Source organism: Rhinolophus ferrumequinum, chromosome 21, assembly GCF_004115265.2.
Source record: "Rhinolophus ferrumequinum isolate MPI-CBG mRhiFer1 chromosome 21, mRhiFer1_v1.p, whole genome shotgun sequence".
NCBI lineage: Eukaryota > Metazoa > Chordata > Mammalia > Chiroptera > Rhinolophidae > Rhinolophus > Rhinolophus ferrumequinum.
Window position 1 is genome coordinate 36,969,653 of NC_046304.1, and position 27,282 is coordinate 36,996,934.

General features: G+C 37.6%; 1 protein-coding gene across 4 annotated transcripts; it reads right to left on the reverse strand.

The window, feature by feature from the left end:
* Nucleotides 1-4,173: 4,173 nt before the first annotated feature.
* On the reverse strand, nt 4,174-26,689 carry SMARCE1 (SWI/SNF related, matrix associated, actin dependent regulator of chromatin, subfamily e, member 1). Of its 4 annotated transcripts, XM_033089992.1 has the most exons (11): nt 26,261-26,689; nt 24,234-24,285; nt 24,015-24,058; nt 20,887-20,991; nt 15,874-15,954; nt 14,831-14,962; nt 14,392-14,563; nt 11,473-11,645; nt 10,842-10,943; nt 9,566-9,776; nt 4,174-5,439 (listed from the first exon to the last, which is right to left on the reverse strand). In XM_033089992.1, the coding sequence occupies exons 2-11, from the start codon at nt 24,238-24,240 to the stop codon at nt 5,231-5,233; spliced, it is 1,236 nt and encodes a 411-aa protein (XP_032945883.1). In that variant the 5' UTR covers nt 24,241-24,285; nt 26,261-26,689; the 3' UTR covers nt 4,174-5,230. The 4 variants fall into 4 exon arrangements, with proteins under 4 accessions (XP_032945883.1, XP_032945884.1, XP_032945885.1 ...); XM_033089993.1 differs by lacking the exon at nt 24,015-24,058 and having other exon boundaries at nt 4,176-5,439; XM_033089994.1 differs by lacking the exon at nt 20,887-20,991 and having other exon boundaries at nt 4,176-5,439.
* Between the last annotated feature and the right edge of the window lie 593 nt (nt 26,690-27,282).

The window sequence follows — 27,282 nt, forward strand, 5'->3', positions numbered from 1 at the left end:
AATGTTCTTTAAAATAGTATGTATTTAAGTATAAACATAACCAGTAAAATAACCGTTTAAGATTATCCTTTTGGTGACAGAGGACAATGGTTTTGCATTTATGCTGATATAAAGTTTCCTTTTAAGATAAATTATTCAAGTGGAATAAGTAAGTTGATTCAAAGAAAGCTTTTAGGTAATAAGAGTACAGGTGGTACCCAGAAATGATACAAATTGTGGTGCCAGTATGCAAATGATTGAGCTTTGAGAAGGACTGTGTGCTGAATTAAACCTGCTTGCTCCCCACTTCACTCCATATGAAAATACTAACATTAATTTTATGGAGTTTGCATCTGTTATATAATTATAAAATTTTCACGCTCCACAAGACCTTGAGATCATCACAGAACAACCCTCATTTTAGACAGGTGGTTTCTGAGGTCTAGAGTTGTTGTGTTTTGACTGAGTGCATGCAGTTCATTGCAGAGGGACTGGATTTTACCATTAGAGAAAATATTAGCACTTTCTGGTGGTCTAGACCTCAAAAGTAGGGAAGGGATAGTCCTTTACCTCCAGTTCATCAAGAGAGCTATCAGAAGAGAGAAACTGTTCTATGGCAGAATCTCAGGGGGCACCTGTCTTGAAATGTGCAAAGGTCTTTTACTTGGAAGATTAGATTTATTCTATTTGACTTCAAGGTATAGAAGCAGGGCCAGGGGGTTGACATTACAGAAAGATTTTAGCTCAGTGAAGAAATATTTTTAGTTATTTAATCCTGAATGTCAAGGAGTCTGTGGGGTGGCCTTTTCTGCCTTGCAAATGGCTCATCGTAGGGGGCCATTATCTGCAGTTACAGTCTCAGTTTTATGTCAAGTACAATTAAATCATTCGGGAATTTCCCCTCCCTACATAACACTTTTTCACTCCTGAATACATGTAAAAATATATAAGAAACTTTTTGGTGCTAAATGAGAAAACGTGTGAAAATAAGTGAGCTAGCTTAACTGTGTTTTACCGTAGGATATTTTTAAAATCAGGCCGTTAAATACTTGGCTAGTTTTGGATTTGCATTTTAATCAGGTTTTGTTGAACAATACGGAGGGTGCCCCAAAAAATGTATACACATTTTAAGAAAGGAAAAATCTGTATTAAAATTGTAATACTCAGTATATACCGACAACAAAAGATGAATACATTTTTGTGTATACTTTTTTTGGCACCCCCTGGTATAGGTCAGCCTGGTAAATGGAAAGTTCCATCATGTCACACTAAGAAAGCTGCTACTAAGAGCTTATAACTTGGACTATAGAATACAGAATTATTAGATTGAAGCAGGTGACACGGTCATTTCGTAGATAAAAACCTACATTGGCAATTTTATATGGCCCAATCTAATATTAAGACATTCATAAAATATTATAATTACTGATATTTTGACATTGTTTTCTACTACACTCAGAATTTTCCTTACCATATTGATCAAAGAAACATCACTATAAGCAAAATTATAATTCAGCATGATTTCTTCTAAGAAGGCTCTGCGTTCATTTTAGCTTGTTATTACACAGTGGATTTTTCATTTGTAAAGACATTAAGCCCTCTAAAGTGCAAATCATTAAGAAGTCAATTGTTGTTGTTCCAGCCAGGTTTGCCTTGAGGAGAAAAACATTTGCTGAAACCAGGTGGGGAGACCGTGTGTGGTAGTGCTTGGGGGTGGAGGGGAACTATTTCTGAAATGATTTAAGGAGGTATAATCCCAGCTTCATTGTCTGTTCACAGGAGACAGCAAAGCTTCAATTTAAATGCAGGCAATAGGAGTTTCACACTGTCAGCATCAACTGTCTAAAACCCCAAACTAGTATTAAATGTGAAGGATCAAAAATAAGTTTGGAGGGATTTAGTTAAACTTCAGATTCTCTTTTCAAATATGGTGAATCAAGTATTGTATCTTTTCTGTAGGACGTTATTATCACATGAAAATGAGATAGCTCCTAGTAACTTTTCCCAAATGCTCTGCTTTACACAATACATAATTTTCATGTACTGTAGGAGAGCCATGTAAAAAGACATGCTTTTGACAGGCAGGGAAAGATAAGAAATTAAAACTCCTGTAAGAAAACTGGGGGACGATGGGGCGTTCCCCTTTCTCCACTTTGTTGTTAAAATTAATGTAAATTTAAGCCCTCAAACTTTATGTATTCATACTCAAAATAAATGCACTAAAAGTCATGGCTATTGGAGCAGTAAGGGAACTGAGATAGGAAATAATTCAATCTGTTTTAACGTTGAAACAGGCTCAGAGTTTTAAGTGATTTGCCCAATTCCTATGGGGATAGGAAAAAGAAAATCAAAGACCTGGGTTGTACCCCCCATTCTCAAAGCAACTAGGAAACAGCTCAAACATGGCGGTTTCTACATATGAAGTGTGATCAAAAAATATGGTGAATGTTTAAAAAATTTATTACAGTAAAAGACACATTGCCATTAATCCCCCTCAAAATACTCCCTCTCGCTTCGAACACACTTATCCCATCTTGCTATTTTCTGAAGCAGTTCTGGAAGTCCTCTTTCGTGTTTTAGTTGTGCTGTTGTGGCAGCCTTGATGTTCTGAATTGATTCAGAATGTTTACCTTTCATGGTCATTTTGACTTTAGGGAAGAGCCAGAAGTCACATGGTGCCAGATCCGGTGAAAAAGGTGGATGAGGACACACTGTAATGTTTTAGTTTGACAGAAATTGCCATATCAGAAGCGATGTGTTACATGGAGAGTTGTCATGATGGAGAATGAAACCATTTGCCCAATTCATGTTAATGTGTTGTGATCCATGATTTATGCCACTTTAACCATAGCTCACACCCGACTGACTACACCAAACAAGGTGAAACTTGTCACACTGCTACTAAGGTTCCACATCTGCTTCCTGTATTGAAGATCCCTGCCTTTCTGTTGGATGGCACTAAGCAGCAGCATTCACCCTGTTTTTTGATCACGACGGAAAGGCTCCATGTCACACATCGCTTCTGGTACAGCAATTTTTGTCAAAAACATTAGTGTGTCCTCATCTACTTGATTCATCAGATCTGGCACTGTGCAACTTCTGGCTCTTCCCCGTCAAAATGACCATGAAAGGTAACTGTTTTGAATCAATTGAGGACATTGAGGCAGCCACAACAGCACAACTAAATATACTCATGAAAGAGGGCTTCCAGAACGGCTTCAGAAAGTGGCAAGAACGATGGGTAAGTGTGATTGAAGCAAGGGGGAGTATTTTAAGAGGGTTAATGGCAATGTCTTTCACTGTAATCATTTAAACATTCATCCTATTGTTTGATCACACCTCATATTTACATGTAGCACTCTGATGAGGTAGAATTTTAATTTGCCTTGCTTAAAAGCTGTCAAATCCTATTTGACTTCATTCTTCAGCCAGTTGCCCTAGCATCGTAAGAGCAGACGTGCTTGCCCTCTTAGTGCCATCTCCAGCTTAGCAAAGGAACCACTTCCACCCTCTTAGAGACTTAATACCACAATAAATAACCTGACATCTTGCTCTGGTATCATTTTCCACCCACTATTTAACAACTTCTCTGCCCGGTTTTGACTATTAGAGAATGTACCAAAGGGGATATACAATTTGTTGGGGATGAGATGGCTGAAGTTCTTAGCCCTGCAATGCCTGACACCCAGAAACAGATCTATGTGATAAACTTGATTCACAAAGAAACAGGAGAAAGATTTCATGTACTATTTAGAAAAACAGGTATCAAGGGTTGTTTCCACCCAACATTGTTTCCTTCCCTCCTCGCAGGAGGCTGAATGTAGAGTGGTCTGTATGTGCCATGCTCAGCAGTGAATTCACTATAAATGAAATCTTGCCCATATAGGGAAGCTATTTGTATGTAAGCAGAGGGCTTCCATGTGTATACGTCAGTTTCCATCAGTTTTGGAGTCAAAGACCAACGTCCCTATGTGACCTGACTATAACATAAGGAAACTAATTTTCCCAAGTGTCTTGTAGAAATGAACTTACTAGTAGTACAGCAGTTTTTACAGTTGGGAGAGACAGGGCCGAGTATGCAAATCTGTAATGGCTCTGAGTGGCCACTTCATACTGTCATTGCATTACAGTAACAAAATTGTTTGTTTTGCATACAAATATTTAGTGCATTAAAAACACTGAGACTTTTTCTTCCATTTTTTTTTTATTACATTTGGACCTTAAGAAACATATACCATCAGATATACCACTATTCAGTAAAAATCTATTCTAGTTTTTGGGAAGCATACGTGTCACAAATTATCTCGCTTCTAGTCTCTAAGACTTTACACTAAGTTTATCAAAAAGGTAGGCTCTGACCTATGGGATCCTGAGCCTTGAGGTTTTGAATGTCTTATTGTAAAACAATTTCAAGTGGATGAACTTAATTTCTCAGCTGGTTTTCTTCTAGAATGAGTTAATCATTTCGAAGTCATACACTCCATTGCAAGAATATTCAATTCCTTGAGCTTTGTGATTTATTGTCTTTGGAAACATGATAAAAATAATTTTTTTTTCTGTACAGTTAAGGATGAATTTACCAGGACACACCCAATATTAATTACAACAAAAGGTAGTATAGTGCCTATGTGCCATGTTCACCTTAATGACTACTTCATAAGCTAGTAACTACTCTTAACTATGGAGACTATTTCTGGATCAACGCGATCCAAGTGTAGTTGCAGGTACACTCAACACCTTAACACACTCTTGGCATCTGATATTGATTACAAAGAAAAAAGGGTAAGTGAAGAAACGTATACTCACACATGATTACATTTTCAAGAAGCTACTCTTTGTGGAAGTAAACAGGAAAGGGAACTTTCAGGGAGCTGTGGTTGGGGACTGAGAAGATTTAAAGCTATGGCTTTGGTAAGCACCCCAGTTGAGCTGTAGGAAGGCATTTGTAAGAGTGTATTTTGCAGCATCAAAGGATAATTCTCTACAAGAGGTGGGCATTTTCTCAATTTAAATTCTGAGGCTTTCAACAGTTGAAGACTAGAAACAAGATCTAAAGAAGAGCCATCTTCACAACCACTTAAGGTGACTATGCCATTCAGCTCATGATGCTAAATGGTCCAAAAACCTTTGGTGGTGTGATATGGACAAGAAAAATATTAATACACAAACCACATAACACCATTAAAACTCAAAAATTTTTTTTTTTTTTCCATTTAAAAAAGTATTTAGAACACATAAAACAAGGCAACATTTATTCTTTTTTCTCGTCTTCTGGTATTGGATCTGTCGGTGGCTCCTCCACTGTTGCACTGTTGCTCTCAGAGCCAGTGTTGCTGTCACTGGTCCCTTCCTCTGCCATACTGTCCACCCCTTCCTGCCCGCTCTCCTTGTCCTCAGGAGTCGATGTGCCTTCTTCCCCATTCTGCTGGCTTTCCGTCGTTTCTTCCAGGTGTGTCTCCTCTGTAATCACACATTTGTCACTGTTAGTTCCCAGACAAAAACATACTCTTCTAATTATGCTGACAATCTAGAGCTGCACTGCAGCCACTCACCACATGTGGCTATTAAGCACTTAAAGTGAGCTAGTGTGACTGAGAAACTTTTAGGATGTTTGAGACAACTGTGTGTTTAAAAATCTAATTTTTAACTGTAAACTTATGAAATCTAAATACAGATCGAGTATTTATGATGAAAACTTGGTTTGCAAATTTAGATGTGCTGTAGGTATAAGATACACATCGGATTTTGAAGACTTAGTATGAAAAAAGAATGTAAAGAATTAATACTTTACAAAATGTTGATTATGTGTTGAAGTATTATTTAGGATATACTGGGTTAATTAAATATATTAAATTAATTTCTTTTTCGCTTTATTTTAAAATCAATGTCTTAGTAGAAAATTTGTTAATTACACTGGCTTACATTTATTTCTATTGGACAATGCTGTTGTGGGGAGCTTTGGATTTAATCAGTGAGAAAGCAGGTGTGGAAATGATACAAGCTCGATATATTAAGTGCTTTGTTAAAAGTCATGCTCGGTTGTTTCCTGTAAGAAATCAAGAGCATGAGGTTTTTGCTCTAATAGCTTCAAAAAATTTTCTTCAGTTGTTTTTTTCTTGAGCTAGAGGGATAGACTGAGTAAAGACCTATAGCTATGCTCTATTCATAGATGACAAAACAGAGGCAAAGGACAGTGTTCCGTTTAGTTGCAAAATGAGCAAAGAACCATACTCTAGTTCTCTAGCTCTTGCTATAATCACAAAATGTGCTCATGCTTCAAATTTTGTTAAGATAAAAAACATGTTTACACAAAACAGAAAAAGGCTCAGATAATGAAACTTAGAATTTGACTATCTGAAATGTTAATCTGAATTAAATTTTGTAGAAGTATTTGGTAACGGTATCTATATTCCATGAGATATTTTCCAGCTGTCAATTCAGAAGTTGTCAGCTGAATACTAAGCATGACCAGTGTTCCTTCCACTTCTTGCAATGATGGTCCAGGAAGCCTTTGGCTGTACCCCATTATACTTTAGCTTACTCCTGTTTACATAGTACATTGGGCAGGGATGAAATTGTGCCAGGAGGTTGATTTAATCAGTACTTTATGTAAGTTTTCATGTTATTATTTTTTGCTTTGAGGAATGCTTTTAATCAGGAAAATGAGTACACCTGGAAATAAGAATTTTTCTAGGATGGGGTCAAACTTTTCTGTAAAGGCTACTTGTACTGTATTTCCCCCAAAATAAGACCGGGTGTTATATTAATTTTTGCTCCAAAAGATGCATTAGGGCTTATTTTCAGGGGATGTCTTATTTTTTCATGTATAACAATCTACATTTATTCATGTACAGCAATCTACATTTATTCATGTACAAAAACTACATTTACTCAAATACAGTCATGTCATTTTCTTCTGGAACATCATCATAACTCTCCAAACCCCGAAATCTGGCTTGAATTTCTTGCGATTCCATTTCCTGTAGAACCATTGGCCCCAATCTCTCATGCTCAGCAACAGAGCTCTCCTTAAATGAGCACTTCTTGTCCATGTAGCCTGCTCGTAGAGCATTGGCAACACAGCTGTCAGTGATTTTATCCCACGAATTCTTCACCCAAGTCACGACATCTTGCAGGCTAGGCTTCAAAGAGTTTCCACGCTGATTTCTCTCCATTCTATTTTCAATGTAGTCATTGATTTCCATGCGCAAATGGTCCTTGAATGGCTTGTTTATTGCAATATCAAGAGTCTGGAGATAGGCAGTCATTCCTGCGGGAATCATTATTTGATCTATTCTTCTCTCTGCTAGGAGGTTCTTCATGTCTTTAGCGCGGTGAGTGCTGGCTGAATCCCAGACTAGCAGACCTCTTTGGCCACCTCGCAAAACAAGTGGCAGCACTAAATCGACCCACTTCCTTGCTTGCACCACGCTTTTTTGGTTTCAAGAACATAAATGCCTGAAACACATTCAATCTTATCTTTTTTGCCCTTAGTGATGATTAGAGGTGGAGCTTTCTTTCCATCCAGATGTATTGCCAAAATACAGGAAACACGTGCACTTTTGTAACCAGTGGAGGGAATGTAGATTGACGAGGCACCCCTCTGATCAATTGTCATTTGGGATCCTTGGCCCATAAACATTGCAGTTTCATCCATAGCAATCATGTTGGAGAGTTGGTATTTAGAAAAGTCAATGCCATCAACAAAAGACTTGAATGCAAGTGCACGTTTAATAACTTAGTATCTTCCAGCTTGAACAGTGTTGTCGATCTTAGAGACAGTTCATATCGCTGAAGGAAGCCGTCCAGCCAGTGTTGTGATGCTTTGAATTCTTCTGGGGATATTTCTAACTGTGGTGCCATTGCAAGGGCAAATGCTTGAATATCAGCCCTGCGCACAACCAAAGCCTTTGCTCTTCTGTCTGCAGTGCATTCACAGATGATGTCTTCCAGCTCAGGAAATAATGGTTGCCGACCTGATCCACACTTGCGCTTCTTAGCATTTCCCTCGTCCACCTGTTGACTGAGGTTATCGTACTTTGCTCGCCATTTTCAGACCATTTGGAGATCCAACTTCTTCTCTTTGTAGAAAGCCCTAAGATTCTTGCCCTGGGAGTTCTCCACGATTCCTTTCTTGTACTCAACAGAATAGCTTTCTTTTTGCACTCATCTTGTCTGGGGGTCAAAATATTATTCCCTTTAAATATACCATTAAATCAAGTCTTAATTGAAGACTTACGAGACAGGAGTGGCAACAAAAATGATGACAGTTAAGAATGATGGTCCACACAAAAGCGACGAAAAATTGCAGGCACCAAAATTCAAAAAACATTTATTTGACATAAGTACATTAAGTACGTTCATTACAACACACGATGTATTGAATTGTGAAGATTCATTAGACACAACCACATCCCTCCGTTATCAAGTGCACACGTTATTCGTGCGTTGTGCCTGTACTCCGATTAGTCATTTGGCAATAAGTCTCAAGTTCATCTGTTTACATAGGCGTTTACATCTCGTCGACAGGCACCCACTTGGGTATTTACAAATACTTAATTATAATTTATATTATCACTTAAGTATTAATGTCAATATTATTTTATATTTAATTATACATTAATATTATTATTTTATAATTCAATATGTCCATCGTGTGTTGCAACGGATGTACTAAATGCATCCGTCTGGCTGACGATCTTAATGGGCTTATTTTTGGGGTAGGGCTTATATTACGAGCATCCTAAAAAAATCATGCTAGGGCTTATTTTCCGGTTAGGTCTTATTTTCGGGGAAATACGGCAGATAGGAAATATGTTAGGTTTTGTGGGCCAGGCAGTCTCTGTTGCAACCACTCAACTATACTGTTGTGGCCACAAAGCAGCCACAGAGAGTATGTAAACAAATGGGTGTGACTGTGTTCCAATAAAACTTTATTTACAAAAGAAGGTGGCAGGCAGGATTTGGCTGGTGGATTTTATAGGTATCCTGTCCTAGGATACTAAAGATAACTGATCTTAACAGCAATGTCCACATCTTATTTAAACAACTTTTAGCAACAAAGGTTAAAACACTGAGTGCCAATACCATATCAAATCCAAAACTGAATGATTATATGTACATTTTCTTATTTATCCTTTGAAACTCACTCTCAGAGGCAGGTACTAGAATACTTACAAGTGAGGGAACTGAGAGTAAGTAACGTCTCCAAAGTCACAGTGCCAGCAAGTGGTGAAGCAGTGTTAGATCCAGATCTGACTTCAGGTCCAGTATCCTTACCCATTATGCCATTGTACTTTATATTCCCAGGCCAAAAAATGACATGACTCAATCTGGGCAAATAACCAAGACCTCAAATAGCAAGACTAAAGACAACACACCACTGCTGTTTTGTACTGATACCAACATTTGAAGTGATTCTAGTATAAGAGATTAAGATTTGGAAAGAAATGGGTAGGTCACATAGAGAATAATTCAACAGGCACGATTAATGGAGTGACTTCTGGAAAGTACTGAGAAAGAAATCAAAATTAAAGACAGCTGTAAAAACCCTTGACATTTATTTTGGTGTCAATGGAGAGATTACCTGTCTCCACTGGAATGCTCTCATCTTCTTTCTTTTCTTCGGTCTTATTAGCGGCTTGCTCTTCCTCAGGAACAATACTGCTCTGACTGCGTTCAGCTTGTTCTGCTGCCTCTTTTTCCCTTTCCTCCTGCCTTTTGCGAGCCTGTTCCTCTGCCTGTGCAATTTCAGCTGCAATTTTTTCCATATCCACTTCTACTTTCAAACCGCACAACTAATGGTCAGAAGAAAAAAAAAACTCTCAGTACCGTGTTTCCCCGAAAATAAGACCTAGCCGGACAATCAGCTCTAATGCATCTTTTGGAACAAAAGATTAATATAAGACCCGGTCTTATATTACAGTAAAATAAGACCGGGTCTATTAATTTTTGCTCCAAAAGACGCATTAGAGCTGATTTTCCGGCTAGGTCTTATTTTCGGGGAAACAGGGTAATGTTCTTTACAATCTCTGAACCAGAGAAATTACTTCAAAAGTGGGTTTTCTTGGCTATGATCTATACACATATACACATACACATACCTATACATGGGAGAAAAAAAACATGGTTCTAGGTCTTCTCCAAGACTTTTGTGACTACAGGAAAAGAAAGTAGCTCAAGCAGCCAAGTAATATCAACTATTATAAAACAGCTGGTAAAGCAACGCTGCAAGTACTGGATTATATACAAGGCTTTCATTTGATAATATATTTCAGACTACCAAGCACTAGAGTTACCTGTTTTGATACAAAGTGCAAACTGTGAACTACATCTAAGGAAGACATTTGATGAATAAATCTCAATAAAATGAAAATAATTCATGATTGCACGAAAGTTTAAATTAAAACATCAGAAGGTTCTAGAGTCTATAGGCCTAGTACATGTGTGCATACCATGTTTCCCCGAAAATAAGACCTAGCTGGACCATCAGCTCTAATGTGTTTTTTGGAGCAAAAATTAATATAAGACCCGGTCTTACATTATATTACATTATGTATTTTATTAGACTGGGTCTTATATTCAAGTAAGATCGGATCTTATATTAATTTTTGCTCCAAAAGACGCATTAATGCTGATGGTCTGGCTAGGTCTCATTTTTGGGAAACATGGTACTATGTATTTCAAACCTATTACAATTTTGCCAGAAAATGGGAATGACTATAAATATCTACCAGTTATAGCAAAGTTACCTCTGTTTCATAGTGCACAATATTCAACGAAAGCTTATTTTGGAAAAAAGAATGAGGAAAAAAAGTAACAGACACAGTGACAAAAGTATAGTTAACACATTAAATTGATACCCTTTTAAGTTCATTGTTAAATGAATCTGTGCTTTCCAGGAATTTCCTCTTCTTTTCCTGGTGTCGTTCCTCTATTTGAAGCAGTTCAGCTTCTAGTTTTCGCTGTAAGACATATGATCAGGCTTTATAATTACTGAATTGTTTTCTCTAAAGCAAGTGTCAAACACAGAAAACATGTCTCATTTTTTAATAGTTCCCATTTCCTTATACTGTAACAAATGTTTTGAATTTTTAATTTAAATCATTTATTACATAATGTGACTAGCTAAGATTTTAGAAAAGTAAAATTTAGCTTAGAGGAATCACTGTGATTAATAAGTATATGACGTTCAAGAATACTGTTTCAGGCCTGAGCAATTTCTTTGGAATTAAATATCGAGTAAAGCAGTAAAGGTTGATAGGATGTCTCAAAACTCTAAAGGATGTACTTTCCATTACAAGGCTCTATGTTACAGTTTTAATGACAAACTTATTAAATCTCTGGGAAAGGTCAAACCTCTTCCCTGAATCAGAAACAGGTTAGAATGAATACAAAAATATTTAACAGGCGTACAGATGCATTATAGAGTCAGGTCACCTAGGATCTCTGGCATAAGCCCAATTTATTTTAACAAATGTTTTGTCACTTTACCTGATGAACCATTAAGGACTGGACCTGTCGTTTGAGGACCTGCATTCTAGCTGTTGTGACAACGGACCGAACGTCTGGCACCACACTCTCACTAAGGATTTCACTGATGAGGCGGTGGTTTCTCTGGAAACGGGCGGTGGCTGTATGCTTCATTGAAAAGCCATCATCATAATCTGGAATTAACAAGATGTTCTGGAAGTTAGGTCACCAATAACCATAAATAGGAGAGTGTAACAAGGGTATAATACTTAATCACCAAGGAGCCATGGCTCTCACTGGTCTGTAAGTAGGTCTAAAGGGCATCATGGGAACACTGGGGCAGTCACTGGATAAAAACCACACAGGACATACTGTCTTCATTGGCCAAAGTATTGGTTTTTCTCACAAAATCTTTAAGAAATGATAACGTGTTTGAGAAGGATTTGGTTGAAACACAAATGAGATATAACCATGTGTCTTTTGGCCTGGAAATTAACGTGAAGGCTGCATATGATACCAAAACTGAAATTCTGCCAAATGTTTCCCTCCCTTGGTAGTAATTTAAGGCATTTATAACTGATGATAACATATGAATTGGGCGGTGTCTTTGTCACCACAGCACTACACTGTAATATTCAAGTAGTGAAAATACCCACTGCAGAAAAACATTCTCTCTAGCAATATTCAGTTTCCCAGACCATCATATAAATTTTATTAGATTACAAGACGACTAACACCCTGAAGTAATTTTACGAGAAAAACAAATTTTACTTTTAATTTGTAGCAATTTATACACGTATATAGTTGTCAGTGTGTAAAGGCATTACATTGTTTGCATCCACTCGAATTCATATACATAGGGTATAAACCTGGTTTATATGCATACCATGTTTCCCCAAAAATAAGACCTAGCCAGACAGTAAGCTCTAATGCGTCTTTTGGAGCAAAAATTAATATAAGACCCGGTATTATATTAATATTATATTAAACCTGGTCTTATAGTAAAGTAAGACCAGGTCTTATATTAATTTTTGCTCCAAAAGACACATTAGAGCTGATTGTCCGGCTAGGTCTTATTTTCAGGGAAACACGGTAACATTTTAAAAAATTCTGAACTTTTTAAAGAAGTTTTCATAGTCACACTTAATGATTATATATGGTACATTTGTGGTACTTCCATCTAAGTTACCTTTTTTTGCTTTCTTTCATTTATATGGTCCCAATGTTGACCAACAGTAGGAAAAATAGTCTTAGCAATTTGTGCTTGTCTTTTTTTACACTTCAGTTATCTGATTTTTTTGGGGGGTTGGGGGGCTTCTATTTCTAGTTATTTTCGAATTCACCAGTTATTTATCTCATGAATATTCTAAAATGTCATTTTAAAAAGCTTTCCCTGTCTTGTGTGGATAACTGCGTATGTCTTGTAGGTGGTTTAATAGTCGTCTTCGTTAAGAAAGTTAGCAACTGTCACTCATGGACATGCTGCCTCTCTTGGTTTATGTACATTTCCACCTCCCAAGTCTTGCTTTCTACTCAGTTCTGAGGGATAAAATTCCAGGTCTAAAGTCACTCTTATCCTAGCATCTTAATTATCACCTGTCCCTCTTACTAGTAGCTTTAAGATCCGATCTTAAACTTAAAAAACGTAATGGGCAGAAGTTTGAAAAATAGAGAAAAGGAACATTTTTTGAGGATTGTTCCTGAGTGCATCTCTTCAGTGTTTCTCAATGTTCATGCTCTTATCTTTCATCTAATGAAAACTATTTTCTACTTATGGCTTCTATGTTGCTAGCCTTTGTTTCCTCTTATACTGAGCCCTATCGTTCCAATTATCTGTAGACTGGATCTTCTTCTAATCTTTAGTTCTGTATGTTCTTGCATTAATCATCCAATCTGAGCAATTAAGGTCTGACTATGCTAGTGTGTCTTTAGGATGGTTGATTCTGCTTAACACTTAATATTGTTTCTATTCTATAGCTAGTCACTATACTTATCATTATATTCTGTTCTGCATTTCTGAGAATTATTGATCAGTATCCCAGTCCATCCTTTTAAAATATCATTTTTGTTTTTCTCTCCTTTTAAGTATTACCAGTTTATTCATGCCTTTAGGTAGTATTATTGTTTCCTCTCTCAATGGTATCTTCTTTCAAATTCTTACAAGCTTCCTCTTTGTTACTGCTACTTTAAAATGGCATCTTAAATTACTTTGATGGTTTTTATTTGCTTGTAGTGAGAGCTTCCAACCTTTTCCATATCATAGTGGCACACACAGAAAATATTTGTACAGCATGCTTGATATGTGGATGAGTATGTTTACCGCTGGAGGAGGCTAGTTCTGGGGCTCCTGGCAGCTTCAGATCCTGCCTGGCTGCACGGGACCAGGGGTATAATCTGCATATCTGCAAACTATTTATGAAGCGCCAATGAGGAAGCTCTGCTGTGTGCGTATATAAAATTTGTATGTGTGTACCCACATGAGAGTTATCATGAGCTACATTTATAAATTCTAGTTGGACTTCTCAATTAACTGGGAAAGAAACTTCATAATGCTTCCTCCCACTCATCAACTTTCTCTCTTAAGAGCCTTTAATTCATAATTTAGGGAACCAATAACAGGATATAACTAGAAAGCATTTAGCTTTTAAAAAGCAGCAGAGGCAAAATTCTGATTATGACTCAAAAACCATTCATGCTTTTCAAGTACAGAGATTTTGATAAACAATAAAGAGTTTTTGCTCATTTCTGCACTATAAAGGATATTTCTTTTTCTTGTGGGAAATTCACATATAAATCTTACTAAAAATAACCAAAATATTGAAATGTCACTAAAATTATGTTTTGTTTTGTATTTAGGATAGGAAGTAAAAAATTAAACTTAAGAGATTTCTCATATTTCTCACAGGAAGCATAAACCAAACCCCATTTTTTTTTTTTTACCATCTGGATCTTCAGCAGGCTGAATGCTCATGTAAGGTTCCCCTTTCTCCATGCGAGACTGTCTCTGTCGACTTTCTTCCTCTAAAGCGGCTTCTGCACGACTTTTTGCATTTATGTAAGCAAGGTATGCGGGGGAATTATGGTAGGCCTTCATAGATTCATTGTACTCTATCTGAAATTCAAATGTTTTTCAGTTTTATAATTAACATTTTACAGATTATAATGAATACCTATGTCATCTCATTTGAATATCAAAAGATAATTAGCTACTTTTTACAGGTGAGGAAGCTGAAGCCTAGAGAAAATTAAGTGACTTGCTCCACGCAAAGCCTCAGTGCAGCCTCAGCTGTCTGATTAGATCTTACGCTCCTTTTATAAGTAATAAGCAAATCTTTATGTCTTTTACACTGGATCCATCCCACTGCAGTCCCCATTCTACCTTTTCTGCTTCGTATTCGTTTAAATATTCTTGTTTTTCTTCATCAGTGAGATCTCGCCACATGCCACCAATAATCTTGCCAATCTCCCACAACTTTAGGTCAGGGTTGGAAGCCTTTACTTGGTCCCAGACCTTAAAAAGGAAACAGTTGAAATTTTAGTATTGATGCCTAAAAAATACAGATCTTTAAAAATACTTTTTAATATGGAAATTTTAAAACATAAACAGAAGCAGAGGGAGTAGTATCAAATCTCTATGCTCTCATTAGCTTGCTGCAGATAACAGTCGGCCAACTGCATCTCATCTATAGTCTGCTGGATGACTTTAAGGCAGAAATCAGACATCGCCAATCACTGTAGACACTTAAGATGAGATAACTCAATAACAGTCTGTGTCTCTCTAATAAAAGTTTACAAAAATTTAGAAGGAAAGTGGTTAATCTGCACAATATAACGTATCATCAAATATACATATAATTATGACCAAAAATTAAAAAATTTCTAAATAGTGGTGAAAATAGCTAAATGCTCTTGTCTTTAATAAAGATATTGGCCGTATTTATTTTAAGAGTTATGTACTTTCATCACCAAAAAAAAAGGAAAAATTCAAAGGAGTATAAAGAGAACAAAAATTACCGTAAGCTTACTATTTAGAGATAACCATTGTGTTCTAGGCTTTTTTCCCCTTCAAACTAACAGGTAGTTGCTATTATTTTTATAAAAATAAGACACTAATACATATAATCTTATATTCCTTTTTTCACTTAGCATTCTTCTCATGTCATTAAATAGTCTCCAAAGACTACATAACATTGGCTATATAACATCCTCTTAAGGGTTTTAACAGTTTGTTTAATCATGTTCTTCTTGTTGGATTTTAGTCCTGGAATTTTAGAATTAGAACTAATGTCATTAAAAACTGCAGTTCTTTATCCTTTTCTCAGACTATGCACAGAAAAGCTGGCTAAGCCAATCTGAAAACTGACGGAAAGCAAAGAAGCAAAGGCAGCAGTCCTTACTCCTTTCCGGCTGCTGGGCACCTACCTTTCTGCTGTACCTCATGTAGGGCATCAGCGGCTTATCTGGTGGCTTTGGGGGTTTTGGAATCGTAATACCAGAGGATGCCTACAAAAGAGTTAAATACATTCATTACTCAATGGCAAGAAGTTCACGAGCAAGGATGAAAAGAGAGTGCCTTAAAAAATTCTAATGCGCCTTCTACTCGTCCATGGATACAAGATTCTTATATTTTCTCCACTGAAAATAGCTATCACTGCAAATTCAGAAATGTTCACATCAAAAGAAAATAAAGAAAATGACTTTAAGCACATGATTTTTAAATATTTTACTTAGCAGTTTATTGCTATTGCTTTGACAAGCTGGCTGTAAGAACAAATAAATTATTACATAATAATCCATACATCGAAAATATATGGTTATATTATCACATGTCCCACATTTAGGACATTACCTGGCACCTTTTATTTTGCCGAATTTATCATAACGCATACAGTCAACACTTGATTATCTGCACCAGAATCTGAACTCCTTTATCACTTACCACACACTGTGTACAGGGGTCTTTGTATCCCTTTGTACTATTTAGGAATACACCCCCCACGCAAACAACATCACCACCACAAAAACTACTTCCTACATTCAAAAACAGGTAACAAAAACCCTTTGCTCCTTTATCATGACAAGAGCTTTTATTTTTCTTAAGGTTCTATGTCCCTATCTAGTGGTTTTCTATAAAGGGGATCAAGAAGTGTGAACTGAAGTCATTCCTTTTCTGGTCCTTAGTCCTAATAATAGCATAGGAGTGAACAAGTTCACCAGGAACAGAGAAATGGCAGACATGGGGCCTGGTTATTTTTGAGACCTTATGGTACTCCACTCTCTTATAAAAATTTGGGGAATACATAGAAAGGAAAAGGAAAACAGAAGAGGAGGAGGGGAGACTGAAAACTATTTTTTATAAAGGCAAAGAAAAAAGTGGGTTAGAGGGGAAAAACAAAAAAGGAACACAAAGAGCTCATTTCTTTCTAAGGGCTAATACTCAGGCAGGAGATACCAGATAGCTCCTAGTGGGCACCCCACATAACTCCCATCCAAGAATGCCTGTTTCTGAACTTAGCCTATTTCTGACTATATCTTAACATAAATGATTACATTTGCAGAATAAAGTGGCTGAATTACTTTCATTTTCTTCCAATTTCTGGCAGACCCCTGTATTGATTCTCCTTGCTGGGCAAGGGGGAAGTGCAAAGCCTTATAAGAAAACTTGAGAGACGTCTTGTTCCCTTGCTTTTCTGTAGCTGCTGTGATAAAACCCCAGGGAAACTCCTCTGTTCTGGGCTGGGACCCCAGAATCATAACCTTATTTTTCATCCAAAGGCTCAGAGATTTAGCATGTATGCACTCCATTCCATTGCTTTCAAACAATGCTTCCTCTTCCTGTGATGAGGGTCTCCCTCCATCCCTATATACTTGTCAATAACTGTGCTTCTTCACACACACAATTATTAGAAAGTATTTTACCTTTGAAACAGTATTTCCTCTATTCCCACTCCTCCCATACATTCTGACCACACTTCACGCTGGTGCCCATACAGACAGACCCCATTTTCAGCCCGCAGTGGGCAATGGAGGGAGGTGAGCAATGGGGGATGGAAACTGTCAACAGTGGTGGTATGAATAGTAAGAGAATATCTATCTCAGCGTCTGCAGGAGTTCTTTCAGGAGGTGAGGGTCGGAGATTCCTACAAGGCTAACCTTATGTCGTGGATTCGGAGCAAGACACACACCAGTCTGATTCTTCATACGTGAAGTGATTAGAAAGCATTTCCAATTCATATCTAACACAAACCTTCAGAATATCATGAAGTGAGTTACAAATAAAGTGGGAATTGTGCCAATTATTGAAGTTGGTAGACCTCTGTTAACAAAGAGGCAAAGAATTCTAAAATGTCTTGAATATGTTGAATTTAAACACTTAAAAGACAAATTATAGTAATATGTGCTCTTTGATATTTTTCAAAGAACTGCATTTTATAACATTAATGGATTTGCTTATTTCTCTTCCTTTCTCCCAAAGAAAGGAATCCAAATCACCTATATATTCGGTTCATATTTTCATTACGTTTGACCAATTTACAAATACAAAGAAAACAAAACCCAAACAATAACAACAAAGTTAAATTCTAACTTATTTTCAGGATACTAAAGATTTGTATCATTAAATACCCCTAATTTATTTACCATCTGAGACAGACATCTCTCTATAACGTCTTAAATTAAAATTTCTTTTTTTTTTTTTTTTTAAAAAAAGCAGTTTGCACTCAACACACAACCAGTGCTTTGCTGTAATCTTTAGTTTGAAGTATGAAAACCTATTGGCCCCTTTATAAAATGGCCCAGTGGTTATGCTTTTGGAGGGTACATTTCCTTTTTAAGCTATTTCTTTCCTTGCGGTTATCAGGAAATCTACTTCTGGCAGCAATTGTCCCTCTTTCCAATTTTCTGCTTCTAACTGGCAATAAGTTGGGGGAAAATAAGTAATTATGCTTGTTAAAACTGTGCTTACATAAGGTCGCAGGACTCTCTCAAGGAATACGTCCATGATTTTGTGAAATTTATTTTGGCTACTCAAGAGTTTTTTATGGTTGTTTCTTCCCTAATTCTCAGCTGTTTCTCTGGTAGAATCTCATGTAAGGGTTTTCTTCTGGGATGGAATTTCTACTAAAGTACAGAAATAAGCTTTTTTTAGTATTTTTTGTCTCAATCTGTTCTCACACTTTTACTGAAGAGAATGTTAATCGTCATCGAAATGAAGAATGGACTAGGAATGATTTTCATCTCATAGCTATCGGAAGCACTCCAAAAGGTTTCAACATGCTATATAAAGTTATTGTTTGAAAACTACGGGAAAACCAGATGTTCTGTGGAGCCTACAGAAAGCTCCTTCAAAGGCCTTCACAGAATCATTCCTTTAAGTCACCGACTTAAGGCCATTTGCAGACAATACCAAATAGGAGTGCCACCCCTTCCCCTAAAGTAACACACAACTGGGGTCATCTTAAAATAAAACACTTTCATAATGGTGAAAATCAGTTCCACTGAGTCCTAAACGTGGCTTAAATTAGATATATAAAAAAGGTAGTGTAAAACTTTAGAGAATGATTCAATGACCTAAGAGAGAGGTCACAAAAAGCTGAAGGGGCTGGGATTAGCATAGGCTAAAAGTTTCCATAGTTTCTAGGCCTTTCAGGTTATTAAGTGTAAACAGCAGTTTGATTATACTTCAATCTGGTATTGAGAGGACAATACAAAGAAAACAACCACAAAGAACCAAAACAGTATTTTCCATGCCCAACAACCCTTTTATCCTAATCTACCCTGAAGCTAGTGCCCATTCCAAATGTGGGGTTCCAACATCTCCACGAAGAGGGAGAAACAGATAATTGACCCAGGCTCCAAGACAGAGTGCACTTTGCACTTCCCTTTCCCTAGTAAGTCTCCATTGAATGATCTCACTTTAACAGAATTCCCACACATACATCCAAGTTAAGAAAGAAATGTTTACACAAACCAAAATACAAATGATTCTAATATTACCACCATTTCTATTCCATTAACATAGATAATCAAGAGCTGACTGTATAGAGCTATTAAAATGTAATAATTCTCGTTTACTGCTCATGAGTGATTGTCTGCATTAACATGAATGATGCAGAACTGATTCTGCTCCTTGTTTAAATTAACATGTTCTTTACCATTTGATAACCTTGCCACCCATTACACTTGTGCAACAACACACTTAGGCCAGGGAAAAACACGTACCAATGCACATAAAAACTGTATGCATTGTGAAATGCATACACACACACACTGTCAGAATTCTTTTCAGATACCATGAAATACGCATGGCACATAAAATTTGATATGCTTATGAAGTACAAATTATGCAGAAACAATGAAAAATTTAGACAAACAAAACCTATCAAGTTAAGCAATATGCTTACCAAGATAGACATACAGTTTGATAGTTCCAAGCTTTCTGCTCTAGCTTGACTACAGGGTGAGAGGGCTTTCTTGAAATCACATTAATTGAATTATTTATGAATACAGCAGACAAAAACCAGGTATTGAAAAGTTTATAGCCATTCTGGGTTGCATAAATTCTCACCAATACCACATTCCAATGTATGCTGGTATTTGGCTTTTGGATTTATTTATTTCTAATAAATCATTTTTACAGTTATTTGTTTCTTTGGTACCTAAACTTCCTTGAATGAAGTTTAAGATGATTTTAAAATAAAAAGTCGAAAGTATATCACCCAATTTTGATTATCTTAGGTTGATCACTTATTTATTTTTCTTAGGTTGATCTGTTAAATAAAACAACTTCAGTTTCCGTTCATATCCCTTATCCTAAGAATTATAAATGCACTTCTAGTTGTAGATATCTATCTAATCTGGTACTTCAAATTAATTTCATTCAACTTTCATTCTGCAATTCTTTGAAGTGACACAAAATTCTTTTTTTAACTGGAGAGAAATGAATCTCAGTTGGAAGGTCAACTATTAAATCCAAAAGACAAATAATTTTGTGTAGCAGTTCAAACTGGTAGGCCAGCCAAAAAAAAAGCCAGGTCTGTAAGCCCAGCCTTTACTAAGAAACTGAGTTCTTGAGCCTAATGCCAAGCCAATTATGGTACCTTAAATGAAAGATAACTCTTCATCTCAAAAAGTGTTATTTTAACCATAAGAAATTCTACGTTTGTCTACACATAGTATACACATTAAGTGCCCAAGGTTTTATCTCTACCAACCACCAAACAGAATGAATTATTTTCTTCTATATACATATCCAGATCTCACTATTTTTTTTTTTCCAGTGTAAGATCGTACAATGAACATTTAAACTAGTCAAAAAGCCAGGTTAAAAAAAATTTTTTTAATGGCTGTGCTGGTGATTCAAAAGGACCTAACTCTGAAGGCATTTCTGGTCAATTCCAGTTGTTTGCCGGATGCTGTAATAGTTGATTCTCCTACCGTGACCCGGCTGTTGGTGCCCGGGTTCCCTCCCAGCCTGTAGTTGTTGTAGGCGAGATGACTGTATGGATTGTATCCCACAAACCCTGGTGTGCTGGGCATTTGCTGATGGAAACAAATGAGACAAAAACACGAATGAGAAATGAGCTCAAACGAGGAAAACACAGAAATGAAAAATGATCTGCATATGGCATGCAAAAGCAACCTGAATTTAAACAAGCAATGATGTGTTGTATTTGTTCTTTTTATTTCATTGAGAAACCAGTCTGCAAGTGTTTTTTCGGTTTTTTTTCCTCTTTGTAGGGGCCAGTGGTGTTTGTGTGAGTGTGAATGTGTGTGCTTGTTTTTTGGCATAAGCAATACAGTGAAGTGTCTCAAACATTCAGGATTACTTTATGGTCAACAGTATGATATAACAATTTATCAATAAATGTCTGAGATAGGAAAGCTTGAAATGTGATAAACTAGAACTCTGAAAACACTTTACATGCAAAACAAAACATGATTTGTTTGACAGTTATATGGATGCCGCCAATGTATTTATCTACTAAAAACAAAAAGAAATGAATTGCTTTCAAAGACAGTTTTAAATAATTTTATATAATGTGAGAAATGAGAAGAGACTCAAATCAGGAAACCAGAAGTTGTCAATAGAAAAGAACATATTTGGAATTCAATGGATGTCACATACATGATTTCAAAACAAAGACTTGTAAGAAATGCATGGATTTCATTCTGGGATATTGTCTGATCTTTTTAACCCAGTCATTCTTTTATAGGCTTTCTCTTCCATCTCTTCTTTGGTCCATCTTCCATAGGTCAATCATGTACAATTTCTGCATTTAGTGTTAATGTGAATTGCTTTTCTAGTTGACCAACTCGAACTCTCATCTTATTTCCTGATCGCCCTAAGCCCTTTCAAAACACAAGTACTCATTGTAGCAACAGAATTGTTGGCTTTTGTGAATTATGTGTTGATATGATCACAAATGGGCTCTTATATAGCAGTGCCCTTGTGGTTAATACTAGGTTGGTGCAAAAGTAATTACGGTATAAAAGGTTAAAAATAATTGCCAAAACCCCAATTACTTTTGCACCAACTTAATACTATGACATCCAATGTTTATGAGAATCAAGGTCTAATGCTTAAAAAGAATGTAGCAAAGAGAGACCAAAAGTAGGGTATTTCACCTAATGAAATTCAATCAAAACAAGTGACAGTAATTTCATTTTAACATGCAATTAACAATATCAGTCCTGAATTGTATAATGTAAAATACACTTAACACATCCCAGCCAAGTTGTAGCTGTTATAAAATAAACATATTTTCTAAAACATTCGGCTGCACATATCCTTAGTGTCTGAAAAAAAGATACTCAAGTAGATATTACATGTGATACTCTTTAAAAGAGAACTGTTCAATTTCTAGTCTATATTGTTATAGAAGACGCAAATTAAGCTCATGTAAGTAGGCAAAACACAGATGAAGTATTAAAGGCACGAAAGAAGTGTATATTACTTGGAGTGGTACATTTGAGTGGTAGAGGTGGTGGTGATGGTGGTTGTGATGGTGGTGGTGGTGGAAGAATGGAAGAAAAAAAGGAAGGAGGATAACACATTTAATATCCACTCTGCTGGATGTTCTAATCCCTAGTCTTCTGTAATTTATGTGTCAGTGTGAAATTATAATGGTACAGAGATATGACTAAAGGCAAAAAAAAAAATACCTTTCTACATTTGAGAAGTCATAAGGGGACACTTGGTTTTTGAGCTATTTTTATTACCTCAAAAAACCAAGTGTGTCTTCAAGATACTATACATTGTCTGAGGCAGTATTTACAGCAAAATGACATCTTCAAAGTTTGCATAAACAATGAGAATCACTGTTCAACATTATAAGGAGAATAATGTAAGAAAATTAAGTAGGGGAGCTAAAAAAAAAATTGAAACTAAAACATTACAAGTATACCATTTCCAAAAATGAAGTACATGGTTAGCTCTCTGAGGTCAGGAATCTCAATTGTTCAACTCCACCTGTACAGCCACTAGCAGAGTGCCAAGGAGATGGTCATAAGAAATGTTCTTTGATTTAAGAAAACAAAGCAAACACAGGACTTTTAAGATCTACTGGAAGTAACCTTAATGACTGTACATTATATAAACTGAACTGAGAACATGTGATACAGTATCTCTTTGTAAAAGCATCTTACTAAAGAAAAACAACTTGTTGATAAACATAACTAAAACATTTATCTTAGGGTTAGTAATTAAGACTAGTTATCTAGTGGAGAAAACAAAATTACACAAGGACCTAATTAGTAAACTAGCTTGAAATTCAGGGGATGGGGGTATGGAAGGAGGGTTAACAGCTGTTAAAAGAACTGCTTTTGTAGGATATGATCAATGTTAAGTGTTTTTTTTTTGTTTGTTTTTAAATAATAAACAAGGAATCCATTTCAGCAAGGCATAAAGAGTTACTGTTAAGTTTGTTTCGCAGTTTGGACAATTATTTGACATGCTGACCAAGCTGGGTCAGAGCTTGCTGGGTGAAAACTAGTTCACAACTATTATTTAGACACTTTGAAACATTAATTCCCAAACCAATAAAATATTATTTATGGAGTGGCATAAAATTCAATAGCAGGATCTGACCCACAGATAAAATTCTTACTTGAACAGCTTGAAAATAAAGATTTACAGTGAGTGTTATTATAGAACTGGAAGCTTTAATACGAAAATTATATGTAAACAAGGAGAGAAAAATGTAACCAGTTGAAGGTTAGGTTTGAAAATAATAAATGCCAGAATGAGCATTCATTCAGTGTCAACTTTAAAGACTCTTAATAGAGATCAACAAGAAAGAAGTGTTAAAACTTGTTACTTATTTCCTATTAAAAAAAAGAACTGAGCATAGGAGGTTGGCATTTCAGTAGTATGTTTCTTTAAATGTTGGGGTTGGTTCAAGGTAAGATGCAAAGAGTTATTTTATTTAGTAGGAAGTGCTGTTTTTTAGCTGAATTTTTCATCCTGTTGCTGTGATGATTGAGTGACTGTTCCTGGAAGACATTTGGGTTTTTGTATCAAGGCCAGACTTGGCTATTACATTAACAAGAAAATTAAAACTTACTGTTGCAGGAGCTGGGGTGGGAGGTGGGGCATAAGATGGTCTTTCTGTTTGAAAGAAAATAAATAACTTCTTGTAAACAACTGAGATATAATACTATGCAACAAAACTACCAATGGTCCTGTTTTGAAGAAAAAAAATGAGAGTATTTTGGAATTCCCATTTGCTAGGGCATTAGTCTCTTATTAATATAGATTGATAAATATAAAAAATGAAACTTACTTGACATTTTGGAAGATTAAGTTCTCAGTTCCTTAAGAATGAATCTGAGACACTAAAACAACAAAAAGGAAAAAAAAGAAAAAAAAAGAGAATCAAAACTCAGCAAGCATAAGAGAATGTTTTCCTAAAGAATAGGGTAATTTAATTGGTATTTCTTAGTAAAATTACATTATCTTCTAGTAACCAAGCCTTTTGCATATTTTACTAGTTCTTTAGTTCATTTGGATGATCAGAATTAAACTACTAAAACAAATTACGATAGGGATATTAAAAGTAGTATTAGGCATGTACGTGCAAGTTGTTTCTTATGCCACTGAGCCACCTCTTGTATGGGAAAACATTTTGTGGATGCCATGTACACATTAATCAGACTGATAAAAATATAATGACAATAGAATGTGATGTATCGTCAGGGCCCACCCCAACAAGGCCTATCAGATACTGACAGCTCCCTGATCAGTAGAGTAGCTGCTCTCCCCTCCGTTAAGAGTAACAACTATAAAAATGGCGCAGTGTGTTTTACTCCTCCAGGCAGTGCGAAAGGTAATGTAACGGTATGCTAATGGGCTTTACATTTTCTTACAGTGGTAAATAGCTTTATAATTGCTGGGAATAAATTCTGAGAATCTACTTGACAAACTCCTATTAACCCTTCACATCCCATTTCAAAACATACCTCCTCAGTGGCGCTTTCTTGATTAATTACCTTGGCAGAACTGTTTCCTAATCTGTACTCCTGCTCAATTCATATACATCTCTGCTATTATTATATCACATAATACCTGTTAATATGGCTAGATTGTGTGCTGCCTGGATTAGGGACCATCTAATTGATTATTGGAGTCCCAGTACCTAGCTCAATTCTTAATAAATTTTGTCCTAGTATTACCATACATATGTGAGCTTGTTCCTGCTGTCAATATACATCCCACAGTGCGAACAGGCACACACATTCATTTTTAGAAAAAAGGCAAGTAACTTCCATGACTACCAGAGTACTTGCATCCAACATTACGTGACCCAAACACGATTTTGCTTCTATTTTGCATTTTCAGGGAATTCCCTGGAGCATAAAGAATAAAAGAGGCCTGCGGTGGAAAGAAACACTGTAGTTTATTTTCTCAATAGCCTAACCTGGGTCTCTTCCTCTTTCCTTAAGGAACAGGGAGAAACCATTGGCTCTGGTGCAGATTTCCTTCCTGCTCACATTCAGGGAGCTGTCAATATCCAGCAGGCCTTGCCCTGACAGTAACCTCCACAAGCTCCTTGGTACATCACTCATTGTTAATTCTTTAAAATTATTATTCTCCTTTGCTATACCATAAATTCTAAGAGCAGGCTTGTCTACCACTGGATCCGTCCCCAGTGCCTGGCATAAAATACGAGATAAGTATTTGTTGGATACTTTATACGGGACAGGCTAATTACTTACACTATCTCGTTTAATAATTACAACTATCAACAAGATATGCACTGTTATTCCCATTTTACAGATGAAAAGAGGGAGTCTCCTCGAGTTTAAATGACTTCTCAAAAAAAACACACAGCCAGGAAGAGACAGGTTTGGGTTTCAAACCGAGGCCAAACCGTTGCAGAGCTTTCGCTCTTTACGCCACTCTAGGACCGTGAGTCCTCAGGTTGCTGCCTGAACCAAAGGGAAACCACATTCTGGGGGGTGAGGACCACGGGCTTGGCTCGTCCCGAGGGCTCCCTGAGGATCTTTAGATTTGTTGTGGAGGATGCACGTTACCAGCAATTCCATTAAAGCGGGGTATACATAGCTGCTTTGACCAATTTCGCGGGGTTAATGGAAGGGGCAAATCTTGCCGCGGAGGAGGGAACCCAGATGGGGCTCCCTCCCAACCCTCGCTCCGCTAGGCCTCAGGGAGGCCGCAACCGGCCCCCAGCTCTGGCCCCGCGGCCAAGCCTGAGCCCCAGCAACCCCCGGGGACTCGGAGTCCAGCCAAGCCCGAACACCACGACTTGCCACCCTCCAGATCCACTGGCGCCCAGTCGGAAACACTCACCCGCGGGCAGAAAAAGCGCCGGCAGCTCCGGCCTCGCTTCCCTTTGTCCCGCACACGCCCCGCCCCTCGCGTCCCGAGCTTCCGCACTCGCACTTTCAACACTCTTCGTAATTTCTGTCCAGGCCCCACCCGACTTTCTTTACAAAAATAAACCTTCTACTGAGGACGTGCTGATGCTTCGTACAGTCAAAGATTTTTTTGAGGCTTTCCTTAAAACGCCGAGTTTGGGTATTTTCCCAGCTGGACGCCGATTCGTCACGGCGGAGAGGGCGGAGGGGGCCCGACAGCCGGAGAGGCCTGGCTTCCGCGGCCGCGAGGAGCTGCAGCGGCAGCGGGCGACGCGGCGGGAGGTGCGGAGCTGCGCCGGGTGGGTGGGAGCCACGGCCTCGGCTCCGCGCGCGCGGGGCCGGAAGACTGCGGGAGTCGCCCAGGAGCGAGGCCCCGGAACCACTGAGTCCGCGCTGGCCGCGCCCGCCTCCACGCGTTTTGCTTTCCGGTCTTTTTCTTTCCTCCTTCTCTGTGAGCGGGAGCGTATACCTAAGCAAGCCGAGGATGGAGGCGCGGAGCGCTCGGTTCGCGGAATTTCCGTCCCCACGGGCTTCTCGTAGGGCTTCCTTCTTGAACGGCCGGGCATTAGCCTCGGCGAACAGCAACACGGGCTTTTCAGTGTTTCCAAATGCGAGTCTGGCTGGTGCAATTGCCTCGGGTTTCTGAGCCAAAGCCCAGAGATGCTGATCCTCTTGCTCCAGCTTGGGTGCCCTTGGAGCGCCCGCGGTGCCACTAGTCTGTGTCCAACGCTGTCTTGGCTCATTCCGTTCCCTCCGCCAGGAAAGACTGTCCCCCACTTTCAGCTTAAACTCATCTGTCTTTCTGAATCCAGCTCATAGGCCTCGTTGTGATGCCCCCCTGCCCTCCCGACCCCCTATAATCCTTTCTCTCCACCATCATGATTCTTCTACAATTTATTGTAGTCTGTACCTGATCCGCTGTAGGTAGCGGAGTGTGTTTGTCATCTCCCGTGC

Excerpts from the sequence above, each read along its gene's own strand:
- SMARCE1 (XM_033089992.1), bottom strand. Across the intron at positions 14,564-14,830 it reads ACGAATACGAAGCAGAAAAG|ATAGAGTACAATGAATCTAT; the intron begins GTAGAATGGGGA and ends TTTGAATTTCAG. Across the intron at positions 10,944-11,472 it reads AGTCCTTAATGGTTCATCAG|CGAAAACTAGAAGCTGAACT; the intron begins GTAAAGTGACAA and ends TATGTCTTACAG.